This window comes from Protopterus annectens, chromosome 8.part1, assembly GCF_019279795.1.
Source record: "Protopterus annectens isolate FY-2018-M chromosome 8.part1, PAN1.0, whole genome shotgun sequence".
NCBI classification, from domain to species: Eukaryota; Metazoa; Chordata; order Ceratodontiformes; family Protopteridae; genus Protopterus; species Protopterus annectens.
In genome coordinates this window covers 351,868,328-351,889,602 of record NC_056742.1, presented here as the reverse complement: position 1 = coordinate 351,889,602, position 21,275 = coordinate 351,868,328, and the positions used below count along the sequence as shown (strand labels likewise).

The window sequence follows — 21,275 nt, the reverse complement described above, 5'->3', positions numbered from 1 at the left end:
TGCATTGTTAAGGTATTACAGCATTCCCAGGGACTGTAAGGCACTCCTCCTTTGGGCTCATGCCATGCTTCACATCACTACAGGGTGTGCAGTAATAGCTGTACCATGTACACCCCAGCCCTCTCATGTTTTATCTCATACTTAGATTTATATAATAAAATTAAAATACTCAGAATAACACTAGAATTGTGAGAAGATGTTCTGGCCATAGGAATGAAAGGCCTGATGGCCTGTAGTATGTGGACTGCTTACAGGATAAGACTCTTCAGGTTTAAAACAGAAGTCTACGTATGAGCTGGTGCCCACCATTTTGGGGTTTTATAACTACATCCCTCCAATATTTTGAGATGCAAATGGAGGAAGAAAGAATGCAGTATAAGAACATAAGAGGGAAGGATGGATGGTCCCTTGTCTAGATGTTCTCTCAATACCTGCATTATGAAGTGCACTTCTCATAACTTCACATACATCTCTGAGCTCAAAGTAAAAAAATAGCAAGGAAAGAGGTTAATAGCAGAATATAATTAACTGGAAGCTGACAACCTTCCCCCAAAATGTTATGCCTTTCAGGAATGCTGATCTAAAGGAGCTTCTGCTCTACAAACTAGGTTATGTTTGCAATTTTTTTTTGTGTGTGATGCATGCACAGTGAGCTAAATATCCACTGCATAAATGTCATCCAATAAGAATTTCTGAAAAGATGCAGTGGACACAGATTGTTCCTTAGAGGAGTGAGATAAAAGGGGTTTGGAAAAGACATTTGCCTTGCTTAAAATGGCAGTAATCAGTGCAGTCGGCTGACCATTTAGATGCACTGTTTTGACACCTTTATGCTACACCTGCAATTTGTACAGAATGCAAATAATCTGTGATTCTCTTGAGTCAGGTCAGCTTCATTAGTATGGTAACATGGTGAGTCAGGGCAGTTTCATTTGTACGGTAGAGTGGTGAATGAGGGCAGTTTCATAAGTATGGTAATGTAGTGAATCAGGGCAGTTTCATTAGTACGGTAACATGGTGAATCAGGGTAGCTTCATTATTACAGTAACGTGGTGAATCAGGGCAGTTTCATTAGTACAGTAATGTGGCTGCTATTCTACATTTAAAGGATGGCTCTCCTAAGTGAAACGACTGGAAAAGAAAACTTGCAAAGTATTGCATTTTATTGAGATTAGCTGGCATAGAAACCTTTAGAAGGGTGTAATTTTGAGATGTCACACCTTATCTTTATGTAAGGCCATGTCTGCTTATACAAGTAATGGCTGATAAAATAAGCAAAATGTGAAACTTAAGCTCTACCGAGTCAGCAGGATCTAAGGGTGGAAAAGTGAGCTTATCTAGCATAAAGCTATGGTCGCATAAAACTAACTTCCTTAAAGGAAGGACTGAGATGAAACACTCCGTTAAAAAGCTTTGTGGAAACCATTAGATTCTATTCTTATCTTCATGAAAGTTAGAAATGCCTGCTAAATAAAGCTTAGCCATAACAGTTAAGAGCAGAGACAAGAGGCTAGGACAAATATGAAAACCAATTTTGGAGAGGGGGGTGTTGAGAATGGGTCGGAATACAACACACTTTTCTGAGTACATTTTTTTCTCTGGAAGTTATTTAGAAGTATGTTAGACAGACCATGGTAACAGTCACAGAGCCTACAGGTAAAGATGTAGAACCCCAAAAATTAATTAAAATGCTGCCGTAAATGAGGGAGGAGCTTGTAAGCAGCTCCTCTGTGGGTCTTGACTAAATAGAAACAAGACTGCACATACCCCTTATGGTCTATTCAGCAAAGAAGAAATTATGGGACTCGATAGAATGTTGTACATCGTCCTCTTGCAGCAAGGTTTGGAGATGATATTCAGGAACTTGTTCCCATAAATTCTTCCCTCACTTGCTTCCTTGACATGTCTGGCAGTATGTACAGAGGGCTAAGGCTGTGAGCTGTAGTTTTTGTGGTACAGGGTTTGATTTCCTCAGCCATCACTTTCCTACTCTGTGATCTTGAGCAAGTCATTTAAACAGACATTGCTTGGGGGTCACCTGGAAATTTGAGCTTGGCTACTCAATGATTTGCTGGACTGCAAGCCTAGTAAATACCTTTGAACCTATGGTTCAGAGAAATCAGAGTGCAGAAGTTATCACATTTCATGGTGGTGAGGAAGCAAAATGATCAATAATACAGTGTCACTTGTATGAGAGGGCACAGCAGGCCACCTTTAGACTGAGAGGTTACTTAGATGTGGAAAACATATTGTGCTAATCTTTTCAAGTAATGAGTTCACAAATCATGAAACCCAGAAATAGACAGCGCCTCTGATGACATACCAAAGGAGAAAAGCTTCCCTGCCCAACAGAACGCAGTGAGATCCTCTGTTTATTGGATTGCCACACTGCTACCCTTCTGTCTCACTGGAACCCAATCAGTCAGTGCTTGCCAGCCTATTTAAACAATGATATGTGGGCAGGATTCATGAATGAACCAGTGACCTTGTACAAAATTCTTGTTGAAATGGTTTTCATCCTATCACTGGACCCAGAGCCATAGCTAGGCATTCATGTGCCCTAAGCTTTTCCCTAATTTGGCATCCTTGTCAACTCAAAGTTGAGGACCAGTAAGAACTTCTCTGAGTTGAGGACCCCCCCCCAAAAAAAAAACTCCTCAGACATAACATCTAAGGTGCCTACTCTCTTTGCCCCTCCCCCCAAAGTTACACTTCTGAGAGAAGCATCTAAGATGATAATAGCACACTAAGTAGGGTTTTGGAAAGACACGACAGGGAAGGGATCCTCTGTGGATACCTCTCCTACAGGCAGCCAAAATCTAGTCTGTGGTGAAAGAAGAAGAATAAATTTCTTTAATCCACCAGATTTGTAATGGCCACTCGTACATTCTCACTTGCAGCCTTCGTAGTGGAACAATAAGGGTGGCCACTAGCCTAGCCTCAACATACAATTTGACTTCAAAATGTACGCATGCATCCTTCATTCTTTTTCATCTAAACCTGTCATCCTGATGTCTATATGTCACTCTGTTATGTGCTTCACAATGTTGTTTTTATTTTCAGGCCCCAGACTATGCATTTCCCTACCTCTGCCCATTAGTTGTTTATCTAAATACCACTAGTTTAAATCCTGCCATATAAAGCGTTAATAGTAACACAATGCATAACTGTAGTATTACTTATTATTGAGTTTTATCACAGTTAACGTACTTGTTTTAACCATGTACATTACAGGCCATGGATTGCTGCTATCTATTCTTTTTACTATATGCTGCTTGAAATAAGCAGTATATCTGTACTGCTCTCTTACACTGTCTGGTCACATTTGTGCATTACAGATCCTTGATGATATACTTTATGTATTTTACTTTGCAACAACCTTGTATCTTAAAAAATCTTGCTTGGTCTACCCTATTTGTCTTATACAAAATTAATGAATTAATTAAAATAAATAAATGGGCAAGCCAAACATTTCCTTGTATTTTATCTGTGGTTGTTCCTAAAGGATTGGGAGCTTTTGTGTTCTATTCACTTCAGTTACTGAAGCACAGAACAAAATCGTATTGGCAGACATTCCTTCCTACATTTAGAATTCTACCTTTGCTCAGATTCATATCTCTCAATTGTCCAAATTTTCACAGAACATCCAGATTTTTGCCTCATGCTTTTGGTCGATTTCCTAATAAAGTTATGATTTTCTGGAAAATCGCTGGCAAATCATTGAGGAGTGAAGTCAGAGAATAATGTCAAACATTTGAGTTTCATACGTCACATCCTTCAGAAAATTCATGCTAATGCAAAACCTGTTATTCTATCAACCTTCTAAGTTTGTAAGGGCAATATTTAAAATATTCCTTATTGTTCAAGATACCTTTAATCATCTATTAGTTAATCTCTCTAAACAACGGCATCCGTCTGATATAGAATGGGCAACGACCAAAGCACAAATAAGAGGAATCTTTCTTCAAAAAGCTACTTATTATAAGAAAATACAAACTAGAGACGTACAAGAATTGGAAACTAAAATTAAGTTACTAGATCAGGATTTAATTGGGAACTATAGTAAACAAACTGAAACGGAGTTATTAAAATGTCAAAAAGATCTTTTTTTATTACAACATAGTAAATTGTCGTTTTATGAACAGAAAATACTGGTAAAATATGCTAATCATATACAGACCCCTTCAAAAGCACTAGCTCGTATCATTAATCAATCAAAAATACCTTCTCAAATTTCTAAAATACAGTTTAACAATAAAACACATACCAATACTGAAGACATTATGAATACCTTTGAATTAATATTCTCTCAAATCTATGGAGAACATCAGGAATTACTTATAAATAAGAGTAACAATGATTTTCTGCAGAAGATTATCTTTCCGAAAATTGGGGATGAGTCTCATGTGAATTTAGTCAAACCAATTTCCTCAGAGGAGATAACAGATACAATTAATAATTTGAAGCCACATAAAGCTCCAGGACCAGATGGTTTGACTACGGAATTTTATAAAACGTTTTGTGATATATTGGGGAAAATACTTTCACATGTATTTAACTGGGTCTACTTTGAAAGACCGACACGCTACTTCGCCGACACAAAAATCACCGACGCCAGATAACCGACAACACACAAAACCGACAACGCAAAACACCGAACACCATAACACCGACACACGGAACGTAAACAACACACTACACTACATAGCATAGACACTAGCCCTAACCCAAACCCTAACCCTAAGGTCCGACACTATCGCACACTTCACCTACCTGCACCCTAACCCTAACTCACTTAACCCACCCCTAACCCCAAGGTCCGACACTATCGCACACTTCACCTACCTGCACCCTAACCCTAACTCACTTAACCCACCCCTAGCCCAAGGTCCGACACTATCGCACACTTCACCTACCTGCACCCTAACCCTAACTCACTTAACCCACCCCTAGCCCAAGGTCCGACACTATCGCACACTTCACCTACTTGCACCCTAAACCTAACTCACTTAACCTGTCCCTAAACTACAGTCCCTCACTATCACACACTTACCTTACCCGAACCCTAACTCCGACACTAACACACACTCACCTTTCCCACAGCCTAACCCGAAATCCCACAATATCGCACACTTACCTCACCGCTCCTAACTCCGTCACTGTCGCACACTTACCGGGTCGCGATCACACATTACCCTTGTCGGTCTTTCCACTGTCGGCAAATCACCCTGTCGGAAAACTTACCTGTCGGTCGTTTGGTCTTCGTTTTCCGCGTGTCGGGGAATCGTCAGTTCGGTCTTTTAAAGTAGACCCATTTAACTATATAGTTAATAATAAAATTGATGATCCGCACTTTAACGCTTCGAAAACAATTCTTATACCTAAAGAGAATGCTGATCTGCATCTGGATAACTATAGACCCATTTCACTTTTGAATATAGATATGAAAATTATGACATCTATTTTGGCAAATAGATTGAAGAAGGTAATTAATCTAATAATATCTGATGAACAAGCTGGTTTTATAAATGGCAGACAAACTACTGATAATACGCTATCACTTCATACACTAATTTCTTATGCCATTCATAGAAATCTTAATGTTTATGCACTCATAATTGATGCGCAAAAAGCTTTTGATAGGGTTAATTTAAAATTTTTGTTTGATATTTTATCATATTTTAATATACCCCAAGACTTTATTTTAACATTAAAAAAATTATATAATAATCCCTATACAATTTTATATATTAATAAAAATTTCTCAAAAAGAATACAAATTAAGAATGGTACCCGTCAAGGATGTCCGTTATCTCCTATATTATTCAATTTATATTTAGAACCACTATTCCTACATATCAAGCAAAATATTTATCATAATGCTCCAATAATATATGGTATGAAAATATCCATGGCGGCTTTTGCGGATGATCTTAATATTTACTGTACGACGCCTGTTTCAGATACCAAGAAAATATTAAAAGCAGTGGAAGATTTTGCAAAAATATCTAACTACAAAATAAATTAAAAAAAAAACAAGTTATTTCCTTTAAAGACGCCTACACCCTTTTTGCTTTTACCATTGGTAGGGCAGTTAAAATCCGAAGAAAAAATAAAATATTTGGGTATTGTTTTTTCAACAGATAATAGAGACTTTTATGCGAACAATGTTAAGTTAATTTGGGATCATATAGTGTCTGATTTAAAAAGATGGAATAATTTGAAATTGCCAATAATGGCAAAGGCTTCAGTTATTAAAATGAATGTACTCCCCAGAATATTATATATTTTTCGAGCTACTCAAGTCATAATTTCTAGGAAATTCTTTAAACAACTTCATACGGAATTAGGTAGATTTGTATGGGAACCTAGAAAAACTAGAATATCTTATGATAAACTGATGACTCCGAAAAACAAGGGTGGTTTAGATTTACCGAATTTTGAAGCATATTATTTAATAATAAATGCTTATAGAATTCTGAGTGGTTAACTTCGACAGGTCCAGTCCTAAATGGTCACCCAAGTGGTTGATTCTGAATCACAAACATGTTGCTGGGTTGGATATTAATTGTAAGGCATTACCTTTTTTAAATAAAGATACCTTTAAAATGTACGCTCTGATGGAACATATTAGATTATATATAATATCAGTACAAAGTCTGTTTAATTCACTAAACCTCTTACAATATATGATGACTTTCCAACCATTTCACAAGAACCCGAATCTGAAAATTGGTAATCAACTGATAGATCTTAAAAAATTCCCACTTATAATTGATCTAATCATACTTGATTTATATCCTTTTCTTGGTATCTCAATACACGACATGTTAAGAGAGATGAGTCTTCCTAACTTGTATTTATTTATAATGAGACAGTTAAAGGATCTTTCAATAAGTTATTTTAGTAATTTCAAAATTAAAGAAGAAGACTTAACCATTTGTCTAAACTTATGGCAAACTCTTATGCAGGATTTCAAATATATAACGGCTTCATATAATTTGATAAAAGACGTGAAATATAATAACCAAATACTCTTATCTAAATACTGGAAGGAGAAATTGTTACCGATTGAGGATAGTAAAATATTTAAAGCAATTAACTTAACTATAAAATCAGTATCTCTTCAAAAGTGATCTACTCAGTTGATGATATTTAATAACGCTTATTACACTCATCTCAGTCTGCATAAATTTAACTCTAAAATTCACCCAAATGTCCATATTGTATCGATCAAACAGCTGACCTTTTACACATGTTCTGGAGTTGTAAATGTATATTCAAACTTTGGACTTCTTTAAAAATTCTTATCAACAGTCTACACTTTCTTGGGAGTTTGATTCTTCATATTCCTCCGAATAATTTGGACAGATCCCAAATGATCATACTTATAAATATTTTTCTGTTAATTAAGTTTTATATAGCTACAAATTGGTTGAATCCATCCCAGACTTCATGGGAAAACTTTAAAAGTGTAGCGATAAGACATATTTTAGCACATAAATTACTAATTAAAGATCATAAGAAAAATATAAATAACACAAAAAATATGGGAGCAAATCTTTAACATTGTGTTAGCAAGGTTCTTATCCACTTTTTCCAGGGAAATACATACTTCATATGGAGGCTAGTATAGATAAGCCTTATATTGATACTAGATTTTTATTTTCTCTTTCTTTAATACCCATCTAGAAGTTTATATTAATGTATAATGATCTTATGTAACTATTGGAAGCATTCATGTATATAATGTACATATGTTGTAGTATTGTATTAACATTTGGAAAAGAATAAAGATTTATTATTGAAAAAAAAAAATAATCCTTATTAGTGGGCCTTTGTCCCACCATTATTTGTGGCTTTTTTCCAGATTTCAGGCTGTAAGAGGTTGAAAGGTGTGCTTGGATTAAAGAAACCAGTTAAAGTTATTTTAAATTAACTGGTAACATACCACACAGAAAGAAATTATGCAAAATTGTCAGTGAAATTCCATTTTGTGAAAAGTATATCGTGGTTGTATGAGGATGTTAGCATATTTCCTTCTGTTGTTATTTGTTGCATTTAACTCCTGTTTATAAAGGAATTACACATGAGGTATATGTGTATAAAGTGCTGTCAAAAGTTCTAGAAATATCTCTTTACTTTAATATAATAAAGTTTCTCTTCTTTAAAATTATTGTGAACTCATATTTTGAAAACTACTTTAAGTGGCTTATTTCCATGGCATATTTTCATGAATATTTTTTTTTTATGTTTTTCTTGTTTATGTTTCAGATGATTGCCAATTTCTCTGGATGTGATACACTCAACTCTGCATCTATGGTCAAGTGTTTAAGAGACAAAACTGACGAAGAAGTATTGAACTCTACAAGTTCATTGGTTAGTATACAGACTAATTTAATTTCATTGCGAATAACAAATGTCTTTAAGTTTGTGATTAATATAATGTAAAACAAAAGCACTTTCATTTATGGAAAATGATTTTTGTTTCTTGAAGCTGTGTTCTGATAGGAGTGGATTATAATAAATATGAAGATCCGTCTTCAAGCAGGAGACATTTTAGTATAACAATTGAAGTTCTACACAGTGATGTCAGTCATAATCCAGCATTTTTTCTGTAATACTTGCTTGAACCTTTCCTGAAGGCTGATTCTTTTCTCTTATAGATACATTGTAGTACTGGCTGGTGTAAACCTCATGTAAAAGCAGAGCTAATCCCTGTGTTACTGTATATATTACTCAACAATTCAAATCCATTAGTCCATCCATCCACAATCCCTTTTTATCATTTTGTGTATAGGGTCAGGGTATCACATCAACAGTGACCATCATCTAGAGCCAATATTCACACCGCTGAGAGGCTATCCCTGCCAGGGAATTCAAACCCATTAATTACTGAACTATAATTTCCCGTGACATGTAATTTCACAGGTCACCTGGTCTAACTTTACAGTCAATGAATGTAGCAAATGTCACTTTTTCTGACTGTGAGGAAATAGTTATTTTACAATGACCCCATTAATATTCTAAAACATGCATGCTGATTGGTCAACGTGCCCGTTGTAAATCAGACTTATACTAATGGAAAAAATGCCCAGTTGCCAGGACTTTTTCCATTAGTATAAGTCTTGATTTTTTTGTGTTTTTGGTAGCAATGGAGAACGGAAGAGCTCCGTTGCTGTATTCTCGCTATGTTAAACAAGTTTAACATAGCGAGATATCTTTAAAAAAAAAAAGCAACTGAGATCTTCCTTTCTCCATTGCTTTTTTTAAAGCTATCTCGCTATGTGAAACTCTTTTAACATAGCGAGACACATTTGAAAAAGCAATGGAGATCTTCCTCTCTCCATTGCTTCCACACACAGCTGTGATGTACTGGGTAAGCATATACATACGCAGTACATCAGAACTGCTGCAGAATACTGGACAGCTGCAGAAGGGCAGCATGGAGGCATTATACAATGTCATTATTTAAGAAAAGTAAGTATTTTTTTTCTTAAATAATGTCATTGCATAATAGCAATAACCCACTTCTGGGTGTGGGTAATGCTGGATTTACCCACAGTTGTCTTTGTTTGGCCACTCGGGCTTTAGTCTCATGACCAAGCCACACCAACTGTGGGTAAATCCAGCATTACCCACACCCAGGCATGCATTATTGCTTAATAAATATCTGGCTTGTTTGTTAATGCATTTGAAAGGTACTGACATATTTTTTTATGTCTGCAAACAATGGTCTGTGGTAGAAAACTACAATAAAATATTTTCATTTTTTGTATCATATGCTACATAAAACTGATGCTTAATACCCTTATTTACTGAGTGAACCTATATTTTCCTATAAAACATGGAAAATTTTCAAACAACTGTCCAAGGGTGTTGGTTCTTACTCAGTAAATAAGGGTACTATATGCTGTGGCTGTTGTAACCAGTGTAGTTATATAGTAAAAAAAAAAAAAAAAGCATAGTATTGGCTAATATGTCACAAAGCAAGGTGGATTTTACTTATGGAAATTGTGCCACGAGTAAAATTGTTTATTTAGCTGCATAGCCTTTTATATAGGGAAAACTGAAAGGGCATTAAAAGTAAGAATATATGAACATCTATATGACATAAGTAAAAAGAGAGAGTCAAACACACTTTACACATTCCTGTATTTTTGAAAATAGTAAATATTTTTCTTTTAGAATTCTAGAGAAGGTAAAATTAACCGTAAGGGTGGTGACTGGCAAAGATTGCTTATGAAGATGGAATTAATGTGGCAGTTGAGATTAAACATCACATTACTGCCAGGGCTCAATGACCAAGTTTCCATTGCACCAGTATTAAGGGAGGAAGCAGATGTTTCAACTTAAAAAATATTTTTAGTAACTTTAGAAAGTTTTATTACTAGCTAAGTTAGACTTTTTTTTATTTTGTATTTGTGTATATAAAACTAGATTTTTGTATTTTAATATAAATAAGGGAGTGTAGGGTTGTTTAAGATGTGAAGTAATTGGATTAAATAATTGAAGTTAATTGAGGTTTGATGTATATAAAGGAAGGAAGCAGTATGGGTATTTCATCTGATGAAGTCTCTCTTCAGGAGACAAAAGTACTTAGGATTTGTGTGGACTTGTACTTCTGTATAAATACTTCAACTCCATTACCCTGCAGAGTTGGAATTTTTTGCTGTTTTTATATTGTTGAATTCTTAGGGTGTAGTAGTTCCCCAAGGATGACTTCCCAAAGGATATGATAATTAATTATTATTATTTTTTTTTTTGGCATTTAGTTTCAGTCCATGATTTTATCACTAGTTATTTATTTGGAGCAAAACTTCCTGCAAGATGACAAAATTAATTATGGATTCAGTGACTGCTCCTAGCCTGCAGTCATCTGCAAACCTAGTCAGTCAGAGCACTTTGGTATTGGCTTTTACTTCAAAGAAGTAGAGGCCAAACTGGAGAGGTCCCAGCACAGTACCCCAGGGTACTCCAATGGCGAAAGGTCTCTTTGCGCAGGTAAAGTCACCTGTTTTGACTTCCTGCATCCTATCTGTGAGCCAACTGGTAATCTGGGATTTATTATCATTTTATTTATATATAGATAGATAAACAGACAGATATGTATACATACATAATTTTATGTAACCACTGGAGCACATTAATTTATTAATAAAGAAATAAAGGAAAATAATAGTTCACTTTGAATACATTTCAAAACTGAGGCAATGTGTTTAGTTACTTTTTGACAAGTATTTATAGTCCACATGGCTCTTCTGGGGGAAACAGGCTCTCTTTGTAGAAGTCCCATGTTATAGTCCTCAGTCAGGCCCTTCTTTCAGTTATATATCCTGAATCTACAATGATTGATCTGTTGAATTCCTCAACTATAGCATCTTCTAGTTATCCTCTTGTTCACCTCTTCTGGAATCTGCACATGGCAAAGAAGTTCCTATCTGTCCCTGGTTAACTGGCTAATGCATATTTTTCAACTAAACAGAAATACCTGCAGCATAGAACACTATTTTTAAACTGAAAAGCAAAACAATTCAAGTTCTGTTATGGCTGACAGCACAAAGGAGGCTAGAACATTGATTAAGTGCTTTCTTTCTTTATTATTATAAGAACGTCTTCAGAATTAAAACCATATCCCTCATAACTACATTTAAAACATGTATCACATGGCCACCAGGAACCAATAAACACTGCATTTCAATTAATCTCAAGAAATTCTTAAAAGCAACACTATAGACTGTATAAAAAAGTATTTTATAAAAAGATAACACAATTAAATAATGTCTACTAAAACTTTTAAGATCTCTGTGCCAATAAAAACATTCAGTATTAATTGACAACCAGGTTCTGTCAGCCCACAACCTGATTTGCCACTTTGCTTCATGACACTTGAGCAATGTGTTACAACACCCCCCCCCCAAAAAAAAAATATCTAAACTAACTTTATCTACTATAAAAACTGACCTATCCTAAAATCTTGGCAATTTAAAGCATGTTTCTTCAATTAATTACTTTAAGTCCTTGTTTTTAATGGCCATGATATGTTAATAAATCCTTCTGGATAATTTTCCATTAGTTTTGCCAACATAATCCCAAGCATGTCAGACAGGTGGCTAAATGTACAACACCTTGGGAGGTTGATACTTTAAGTATTACTAATAAATCTACAGTATTTACATTTTCCATATTTGTATGTACCAGGTTTGCCCCAAATATGTGTGGTTAGAGTTTTCTAAAACAGTTTTTACATTATTTCTTTTCTAAGTAAATAAAGGGCAATTTCCTACAACCATAACCAAATCTTTGTTGCCAAGGATGACCTTCCAATTTTCCTTCAATATACTTTTAATAAGAACCATATCTGAAGTTCTGGGGAGTGGGAATGCCCCACCACAGTGTAAATCAGAGAGAAAGGGGTCAGTTTAAATAATTCCCCTATCTTTTAAAATCTCTGTCATATAGTTATTTAAAATGGGTTTTGCTTTATCCTGCCTTAATGAATTGACTTCTTGAATAACGTTGAATAACAATTCTGTACCATACCCTGTATTAAGGAAAAGCTTCTTCAGATGTTCAACCTCTGCAGAATATGTTTCATTATTGCTGGTCAATCTATGTAACCTGACAAATTAGCCTTTAATGACCCCTTTCTTCATGCTAAAAGGATGTTTGCTTTTTATATGCAAATGGTTATTTACAAAGATTTTCTTCCTAAAAATTCTGTTCACAAATTTCTCACTTTCCTCATCCAAGAAAATGGTAATATCCAAAAAATTAATCTCTTTTCTGAAGTCATTTAAAGTAAAGTTCAAAAAGGAAGTGCTGTCATTTGCATGTTTAATCAGGTGATAAAATTAATCTTCTGTACCTTTTCAAAGAATGATTAAATCATCAATAAACCTTTTATAAAATATGATTTTCTCAAACAATTGATGGGTCCTAAAACAAGTCTGTTCCTACCTACCATGCCATTACCAAATTTGCAAAATCCAGAACAGCCCTTGCTCCCATTGCAGCTCCCATTTTTTGTTTAAAATATTTTCCTTGGAATGTAAAAAAAAATGATGTCTAGTACAACCTTAAGTAGTACACAAACAGCATTTATAAGACTGTTGTTAAACTCAGTAAACTTTGTTAAATAGTCTCTAACAAAATCAATCCCTGTTTCCTGGTGGATGCTACTATACAAAGAAACAACTTCCTAGAGACAAAAAAAAATCCCTCGTATCTCACCTTTACATTACTTAACAATTCTAAAATATGCCAAGAGTCCTTCAAATAAAACTCTGATTTTTGTACTATTGGGTTTGATAAATGATCTACATACACTGAAATCAGTTCAGTCTTATAGTAATCAGCTGCAACCATAGGTCTAAATGGTAGGTTTTCCATCTTCTTATGAACCTTAGGGGTTTCAAACAGTCAGGCCATTTTGGACTGATCAACTTTCAAAATCTGTAATTTGTGATCAGTATTGCCTTGACAAAGCATGTCAAATAAAATATTGTGAATGTCAGAAAACTTTTTATTGATCTTCTCTTCTCTTATCTACTCATATCACTTTTGACCAATGAGAAGATTTATAGCCAGTGTATAATCAGCAGTATTCATAATGACCACCACTCCACCTTTATCAGCTTTCATTGCATGAATATTCCTGTTGTTAGACAACTGTCTTAAAGCAATTCTTTCATTATATGGTAGGTTGTGGAATTTAGATTTAATTCCCAAACTTCATAAGTCTTCTTCACATACATCATGGAAGACTTGTAAAATACTATGAAGGGTAGGGTTAAAGGTACTTTTGATGTTGTTGGAAAACTGGGGAATGTCATACAGCAGCTATTTTAAATTCATTTTAAGGATGTGTAACTTTAAATCAATAAGAACTTTAGTTGTATTGGCAGACTGGGTAGAGGTGGAGACACCTTTAGAAAGAACAGAAAAATGATCATTGTTCAATGCCGTGTCAGTTCATGATATCAATATATGCATTCGGCTTCTCCTCATTCCTTTTCCTCTCTACCTTGCCATGCTTTTTCCCCTTGGAGTCCTTGCATTTCTAGGAAGATTCAAAATAAAAGGGCTGATGACAGAACTGGGGATTGTTCATTAACACAATTATCTGTAGAGACTTGAACTTGATCTACTGTTCCTTTACTGGAATTGTTATTGTTGTTATTAACAGTGGTTGAAACAACATTCCTAACCTGACTTTTGTTAAACTTGTTTTAGCAGCTCTTTTCTTTTATCAAATAAGCAGTCCCTGATTCATAAGCCTCCAAGTCTCCTTGTAACTTCCCTCATTTCCTATTAATAATGGTGGACACAAGTCTATTAATTTTAGTAGTAATTCCATGATATAAAGTGCTGAACTGTGAAAAAATACATTCATTTTAATGTTGTCATCCAAAACTCAAATTTATTCTTCTAAGTGGTGGAATTTGAACTTGTAGTCCTCCAGTAATATTTCATTAAAGGTACCCTAGTATCATTAAATTGTTTAATTAGATCTCCATAAAGCTTGCACCAAATTTAACTCCATTAGGAAATGTAAATACCCTTAACTCAAATGGTACATGTTCAGCTCTGATGCATTCTTGTACATAAAAAAAATCTCATACTGCCAGGTCTTAAGTTTAGAGATGACTTTTATCCATCTGAAAAATGTCTCTTTTATGTGCATCTCAAACATTTGAAAAGTTAGTGCCATTGTTGAAACTAGATCTTATAACACAATTACAATGAGCATTGTCTCTAGAAGTGGGTTGTCTACAGTTTTTAATAGCATCCGTACCTCTTAGTTGAATTGGGTGTGAGCTCGTCTCTTCCATTTCAATTCGAGAGGTTGACCCATTCATTCTCATGATGTAAAGGTTTGTTAAATGGCTCCCTCAAAGATGTTTCAGGGAAATTGTTCATCTGACTTCTTTTTTTCATGTTTTCAAGAAGACTGCAGACATCCAAAACTGCTGTAGTCAATATTTGAGTTAGCACAACCAATTCTTCAGGGACCAGGTGTGTGGATAAATCCAAAATGGTATCTTGCAATGAAAGCTCTCCGAAAATGCTTCCATCCCACAATACAAAGCACAAACACCCGCAGCATAGAACACTATTTTAAACTAAAAAACAAAACAATGCAAGTTTTGCTATGGCTGACACCACAAAGGAGGCTCAAACATTCCCTTTCATCATAAAACTCTCCCCTAAACCTAATGTATAGAGCAATGCATTTAATCCTGTGTGTGTGTGTGTGTGTACCAATTCTCAAACAGTACATTCGTTGACTGACTATCCCATTGTTTAAAAAACAGTATGCAATGGTCACCTCAAAATAAAACAAACAAATCCAGGCTAGGAAATGTAAGCAAAAACAGTCTTGAACTTGCATTTACCAACAAAACAAAATCAATCAACAAAAAAAAACACTGCGTTTTTACATGGTGGTTGGGTCTCCCAAATCCCCGAATATGGCGTTTCACTCCCACATCACCTTACTTGTATATACTAACTCCATGGTAGCACAACCACTTTAAAAGAGCAATCACGGCCCAGAACACGAAACCCGTTCTTGCTCTCTTGTTGATTAAAAGAGAGGCTGAACAAAACTGCAACAATACAACACCTGCACACATACTATTGACCACAAAACATGCATCCACATATTCCACTAATAAAGCATTTTTTGCACTCATCTTAAACTTATACACACAGGCCGACAAATACAAAGGAGAAATGTCCTGCATATATAAAAATCATTGACACCACAGAACCAGCCCAATACAATCACAAAAGCTAACTTAGAATAAATGTCATCCTACCTAATGCCACACACACCCTTCTCCTAATAAATTACAGATTAAAAACAATCCTCCTAAACTAAATAGTCAACCAAAACAGAACTGAGACACACTGCAGGTAACATTATACACCATTCACATTTCCTTGCAAGAAGGGTAACATTGCTGCAGATCAAGCTTCTGAACTGCATGCGTGCACTGCACACACACACACACACACACACACACACACACACACACACACACACACACACACACACACACACACACACACACACACACACACACTTACTTACACTCATATGCATATTCAGCTCTTTCTATATAGGTGGGTATAAATGTTTAATCACAATGTTTAACATACCAAAAACAATCAAGAAAGAGGCACCTGAAACTTGTCTGAGGAATCTAGTTCAGTTAATAAACACTTTATCTGTTAATGAAGTCCAAATTATAGTAATATGGTAAGTAACACACATTCTTTGAATTTTAACCCATTGTCTAACATAATTTTTAGTGCATTATTCTTTATAATTCTGTTCTTAGAGAAAAGGTTTGACTCCAGTCAAAAGGAATGGTTAAAGGTTATTTTGCTACACAGGTTATTTTAATGTTAACGATGGGAATTCAAAGTCCAGAGCCTTCATTGAATCAACATTGCTAACATATTATATCACAAGTTGTGGATCAGATTTGAAACTAAAAACAAACACTTTGTGGGCAAGATTATCAGGTATGGGACTGCATTGAAGGTACACGCTAAATTTGGAAAAAAAATATTAACTGATAAAATAGCATGGTTATCAACTATGATTTTTTTATGTTTAAGGAATACTAGAAATTATCGGTATTAGTTTAATAGTGGAATATTTAATGTAAGGCTGTGTACTTACTCCTTCATTTCCTTCCATTCCATATTTTGAATTGAATTATGCCTTTTCAGCTGTTTGATTGTTGGTTATATGTTTTAAATGGTAATAAAGTATGACTTTAAAAAAAAAATCAGAAGAGCATGGAGCCATCTTTAAATTTCTAGTATCACTTACCAGGACACAAGTGCTCTTCAGCAATTGCATTCTGTTTGTTGGTAAGCCATAAGACCTCAAGAATTTGTTTAAAGTGTTCAGATTTGTAAAGTAATACGTACTTTTTACTCTTGCCTTGGTGGGATCTGCTCCGCTCCGTTCGCCCTCACTACCACTCGGGCTCTCTCTGCTCCCCTGCGCCCTATTCCCTCTCACCCCTACTACCACTACACTTGTAGTAATCACAGCCACACCCACATTTCCCCCTCACATCACCTCCACCAATTACAGCTCCTCAAGTCAGATCACATTATACCACACCAACTTGCTCCACCACAAAATACTGCCAACCACTCTCATTCCCACTAGGCATTATTTACATCACCCACACTACTTACCCATCCACATATAGTGCAGCCCTATAATTCCTATCCAGACCGCCACCTAGAACCAACTTAAACTTTATAACCATGAATATCACACAACTAAGTCTAGCCTGTCTTCTCATAATTCTTTATAATACCACAAGTTATCACTCTAGCAATATCCCTAAACTTAGTAGCACAAAACTACATTGTGCACTCTTATATACAGACACCGCACATTATAATAATGTATACCCACAACTGTTTAAGAACTACATAATGGACCATTACAGAACTAAACACATATGCTCTCATTCCTACTCCAAAAAACACAATACTTTCTCACACTCATCGCCAAACTCCAACATCTGTATCATCATTTTAACACCAGGCTCACCGTAAGTGGGGATATCCACCCCAACCCAGGCCCAAATCCATCCTGTCCAACACAAACTGCTCCAACACAAATGTCAGAACATAACACCCCCACTATCTTCATCCCTGGGCAAATCAACAACAGCAGCAAAACCAACCATCTTTTAATGCTAAATATTAATATTAGAAGCATCAAAAATAAAATACCTGAACTCCAGGCCACAATAGCACACTACTCCCCAGACATAGTTGCTTTAACAGAAACCTGGTGAAATAAAAACATAGCTAACTCAGAAGTTCTCCCTTCCGGCTACAATATCATTAGACAACACAGACCACTTCGTAAAGGGGGTGGAACTGCCTTACTGTGCAAGTCCAACTTCACTGTACATCAATTACCAAACTCCTACCCCTCCCCAAATAATTGGGACATACTTATCTCACAACTTCAACTTCACCCTAAAACTGTCATCACCACAATTGTGATCTATATTCCACCTGGTAATACACCTACTTGCCTTGAAGACTTCTTATCCTGGTGTTCTTCCACATACTCACAAGAAACCCTTATTCTGGGGGATTTCAACCTAGATTTGTTCACCTGCATATCAGAACCACCAAGTAATCTAATAAATCTCCATGGTTACCAGCAGCTAGTCCAAATTCCAACTAGATGTGATAAAGAAATCTAAAAGGGAATCTATCCTTGACTGGGTCCTAACTAACAACCCCACATTGTACCCCCACGCAGGCAGTCTCCCAGATGCCTTAAGTGACCACAACATAATATACCTTATACATAGTAGAACAAGCATATGCAAAACCACTAACTATATATTCACTAGAAACACGAAAAAAAATCTCTCCTGAGGTCCTCAATACTTTACTCTGTAACTGTGACTGGACCCCCCCCAAAAACCCTCCCACTTGACCAGGCTGTTGCATATTTCAACAAAACATTTCTACAATACCTAGACACTGTCACTCCATTGCACAAAATCAAGGTTAGAACCTCTACAAACCCCTGGCTCAGTAAAGAAACAAAACAAATCCTCAAGTCCAGAGACACTGCCTTGCTTTACTATCAAAAAAACAAAGAAACACAAAGCCTAACTAAGTACCAAGAACTGTGCAACCGTGCAAAAAAATGCATTAGGCTGGAAGTCCTATTACACGACATTACAAACTAAATACCAACACAACCTCCAAAAATTTTGTAAAAATGTAAACCAGCTACTAAAACACACCCAAAAAGCTACCCCCAAACCAACCACCCCTGACACTAAAGTTCCCATCGAAACACAATTCAACTCCCACTTTGTGAACTCAATTCTATCCTTAGTATCACAGGACAGTTCCTTCCTCACTACCCCCCCCCATCACAAAACACTAATACAAGCTTTACCCTCAAAACAGTTTCCACCACTTCAATCAAAACCATGCTCTCCAAACTAAAAACCTCATCAACAGCAGACGACCTACTCCCCAGCTATTTCTTGAAACTCACAGCAGATGCTATTGCTATCCCAGTCTCCACTCTCATAAACAAATCAATTGTTGAAAACTATGTGCCCAAACTCTGGAAAATATCCCATGTTACACCCATACATAGAGGCGGGACCTCCACTGAACTTAATAACTACAGACTCATTGCTTAACTCTCCCCCCTGGCCAAAATCCTAGAAAAATGCATCCATACCCAGGTGCTAAAATATCTCCTAGACAGCAACATATTGTCACCTACTCAGCATGGTTTCAGACCTGCCCATAGTACCACTACAGCCCTCCTCTGTTTCAAAGACACAGTAAACCATCTCAAAAATGAAGGCCTGCAGGTGTCAACTCTTTTTTTGGATATATCCAAAGCATTTGACACAGTCTCGCACCAAACCCTGCTAAACAAACTAAACCAATATCACCTATCAAATTCCACTCTTACCTGGTTCCAAAGCTTAACTTGGTACTTAACTTAGTACTTAACTGACAGGTACCAAGCTGTGAAATGGGAAAATTCTTTCTCTCCTCAGCTGCCTATAACTACAGGAGTCCCACAGGGTTCTATTTTAGGACCAGTACTATTCACAACCTTCACAAATGACCTCCATACCTCCACACAGCATGCATCTATCATTCAGTATGCAGATGACACTACCTTAATCTGTGCTGCACAAAACATTCCCACCCTCCTGCAAACAACTCATCTAGCATTCTCCGATGTTGAAAACTACCTTACCAAAGCCCAACTTATCCTCAATCCAAAGAAAACTCAGCTTATAATTACAACCAGTTCTAACAAAAACACTGATAATAGTCAGTTCACTATCTACTCCACAAATGCTACTCCAATCACTCCAGTGGCACAGGCTAAGCTACTGGGAATAACCATAGACTCCCACCTGAAATTTGATAGTCATCTCAACTTAACTATTAAAAAAGTACATGCCAAACTGGGATCACTCTGCCGTATCAAACCTTTTCTTACCAACAACACAGGATCAGCCATTGCTCGCTCCCAACTTCTATCCACCCTACTCTATGCATCCATGCAAATGGAAGCCTGCTGTAACAGAATTGCCTGCTTTGCTGCAAATTGCTCATATAGAACTCATCACGGCACTGCTTTGAGACAGCTCCACTGGCTTGAACTACCCAACCTCCTAGGCTACAATCAGCTCTGCCTCCGTCACTCAATCTATTACCTCCCCAATAAGTGTCCTGCCCTCAAAAACCTAGTACATCATCACTCAGCCAAAAGGCCTCTTAGATCATCAAGCAAACTACTACTAGAAGTCACCAACAGCTACAATAGCTTTGGAGATGCACTATATAGTAGTTCAGTGGCTAAAAAATGGAACTCTATCCCCACTAGCATTCAAAATACATTGTCCAAAGAAACATTTAAAGACCTCATCAGGCAACATCTCAAACAAAGTTGGCAGTACCATGATTGCTCCCCAGGCTAGTGAAAGCGGATAAGATACACGTACTAAACCTAGAGTACTTGATAATAGTTTTCAATGTTACTCATAAACACTGGCTAACCTACAACATATGTAATTACCTGTGTACTATGTATGTATTCTACCTATGTTCGAAATTTCAGCTGTACACCACAAATCTATTAACTGCACTTATTTTTAAATTAATATTTTGTTGTTTATCTCCACTGTAACTGTTGATGTGCTGCATACCACTGTAAAAACATGTCTTTTGTAATTTGTGTGTATACTGATCATGTCTAAATAACTAACTGTATATGTAATTTTTCTATGTGGAGCTTTTCTCCCCAGGCCTTTGCTGAAAAAAAGCCTCTTCAGCTCAGTCAGACACCCCCGGTTAACAAATGTAAAATAAAATAAATAAAATAAAATAAAGCCTCATATTAACCCTTAAAGCAAAACAGGCAAATGTAGGTTCTCTTGAACTGCATGCCATTCATACATTATAAATAAAATCATATATTATAATTTTATTACCACATAACTATGAACATAATAATATATAAATTACATGACGACAGAAAATGCTAATTATATATCTGTACAAGGAAATGAAGAATGAACAGCTATATGTCTAGCCAACTCATCTGTTATTTACATTTAAAACAAAAATGTGGAAATAGCAAAATATCATTATAAAAGCACAGTGGTTTTTGTATATGTTGATAAGAAAGAATCTGTGTCAGCAATATAACAAATGCTACAGTC

The 21,275-nt window shown here is 36.0% G+C and overlaps 1 protein-coding gene across 1 annotated transcript in view; it reads left to right on the top strand.

The window, feature by feature from the left end:
- Positions 1-21,275, top strand: part of LOC122810349 (carboxylesterase 5A-like) — a 325,740-nt gene that overhangs the window by 182,472 nt on the left and 121,993 nt on the right. The window contains exon 7 of the mRNA XM_044081930.1: positions 8,275-8,379. Within this exon, the coding sequence (XP_043937865.1) occupies positions 8,275-8,379 (105 nt within the window). The remainder of the gene's footprint in view (positions 1-8,274; positions 8,380-21,275) is intronic.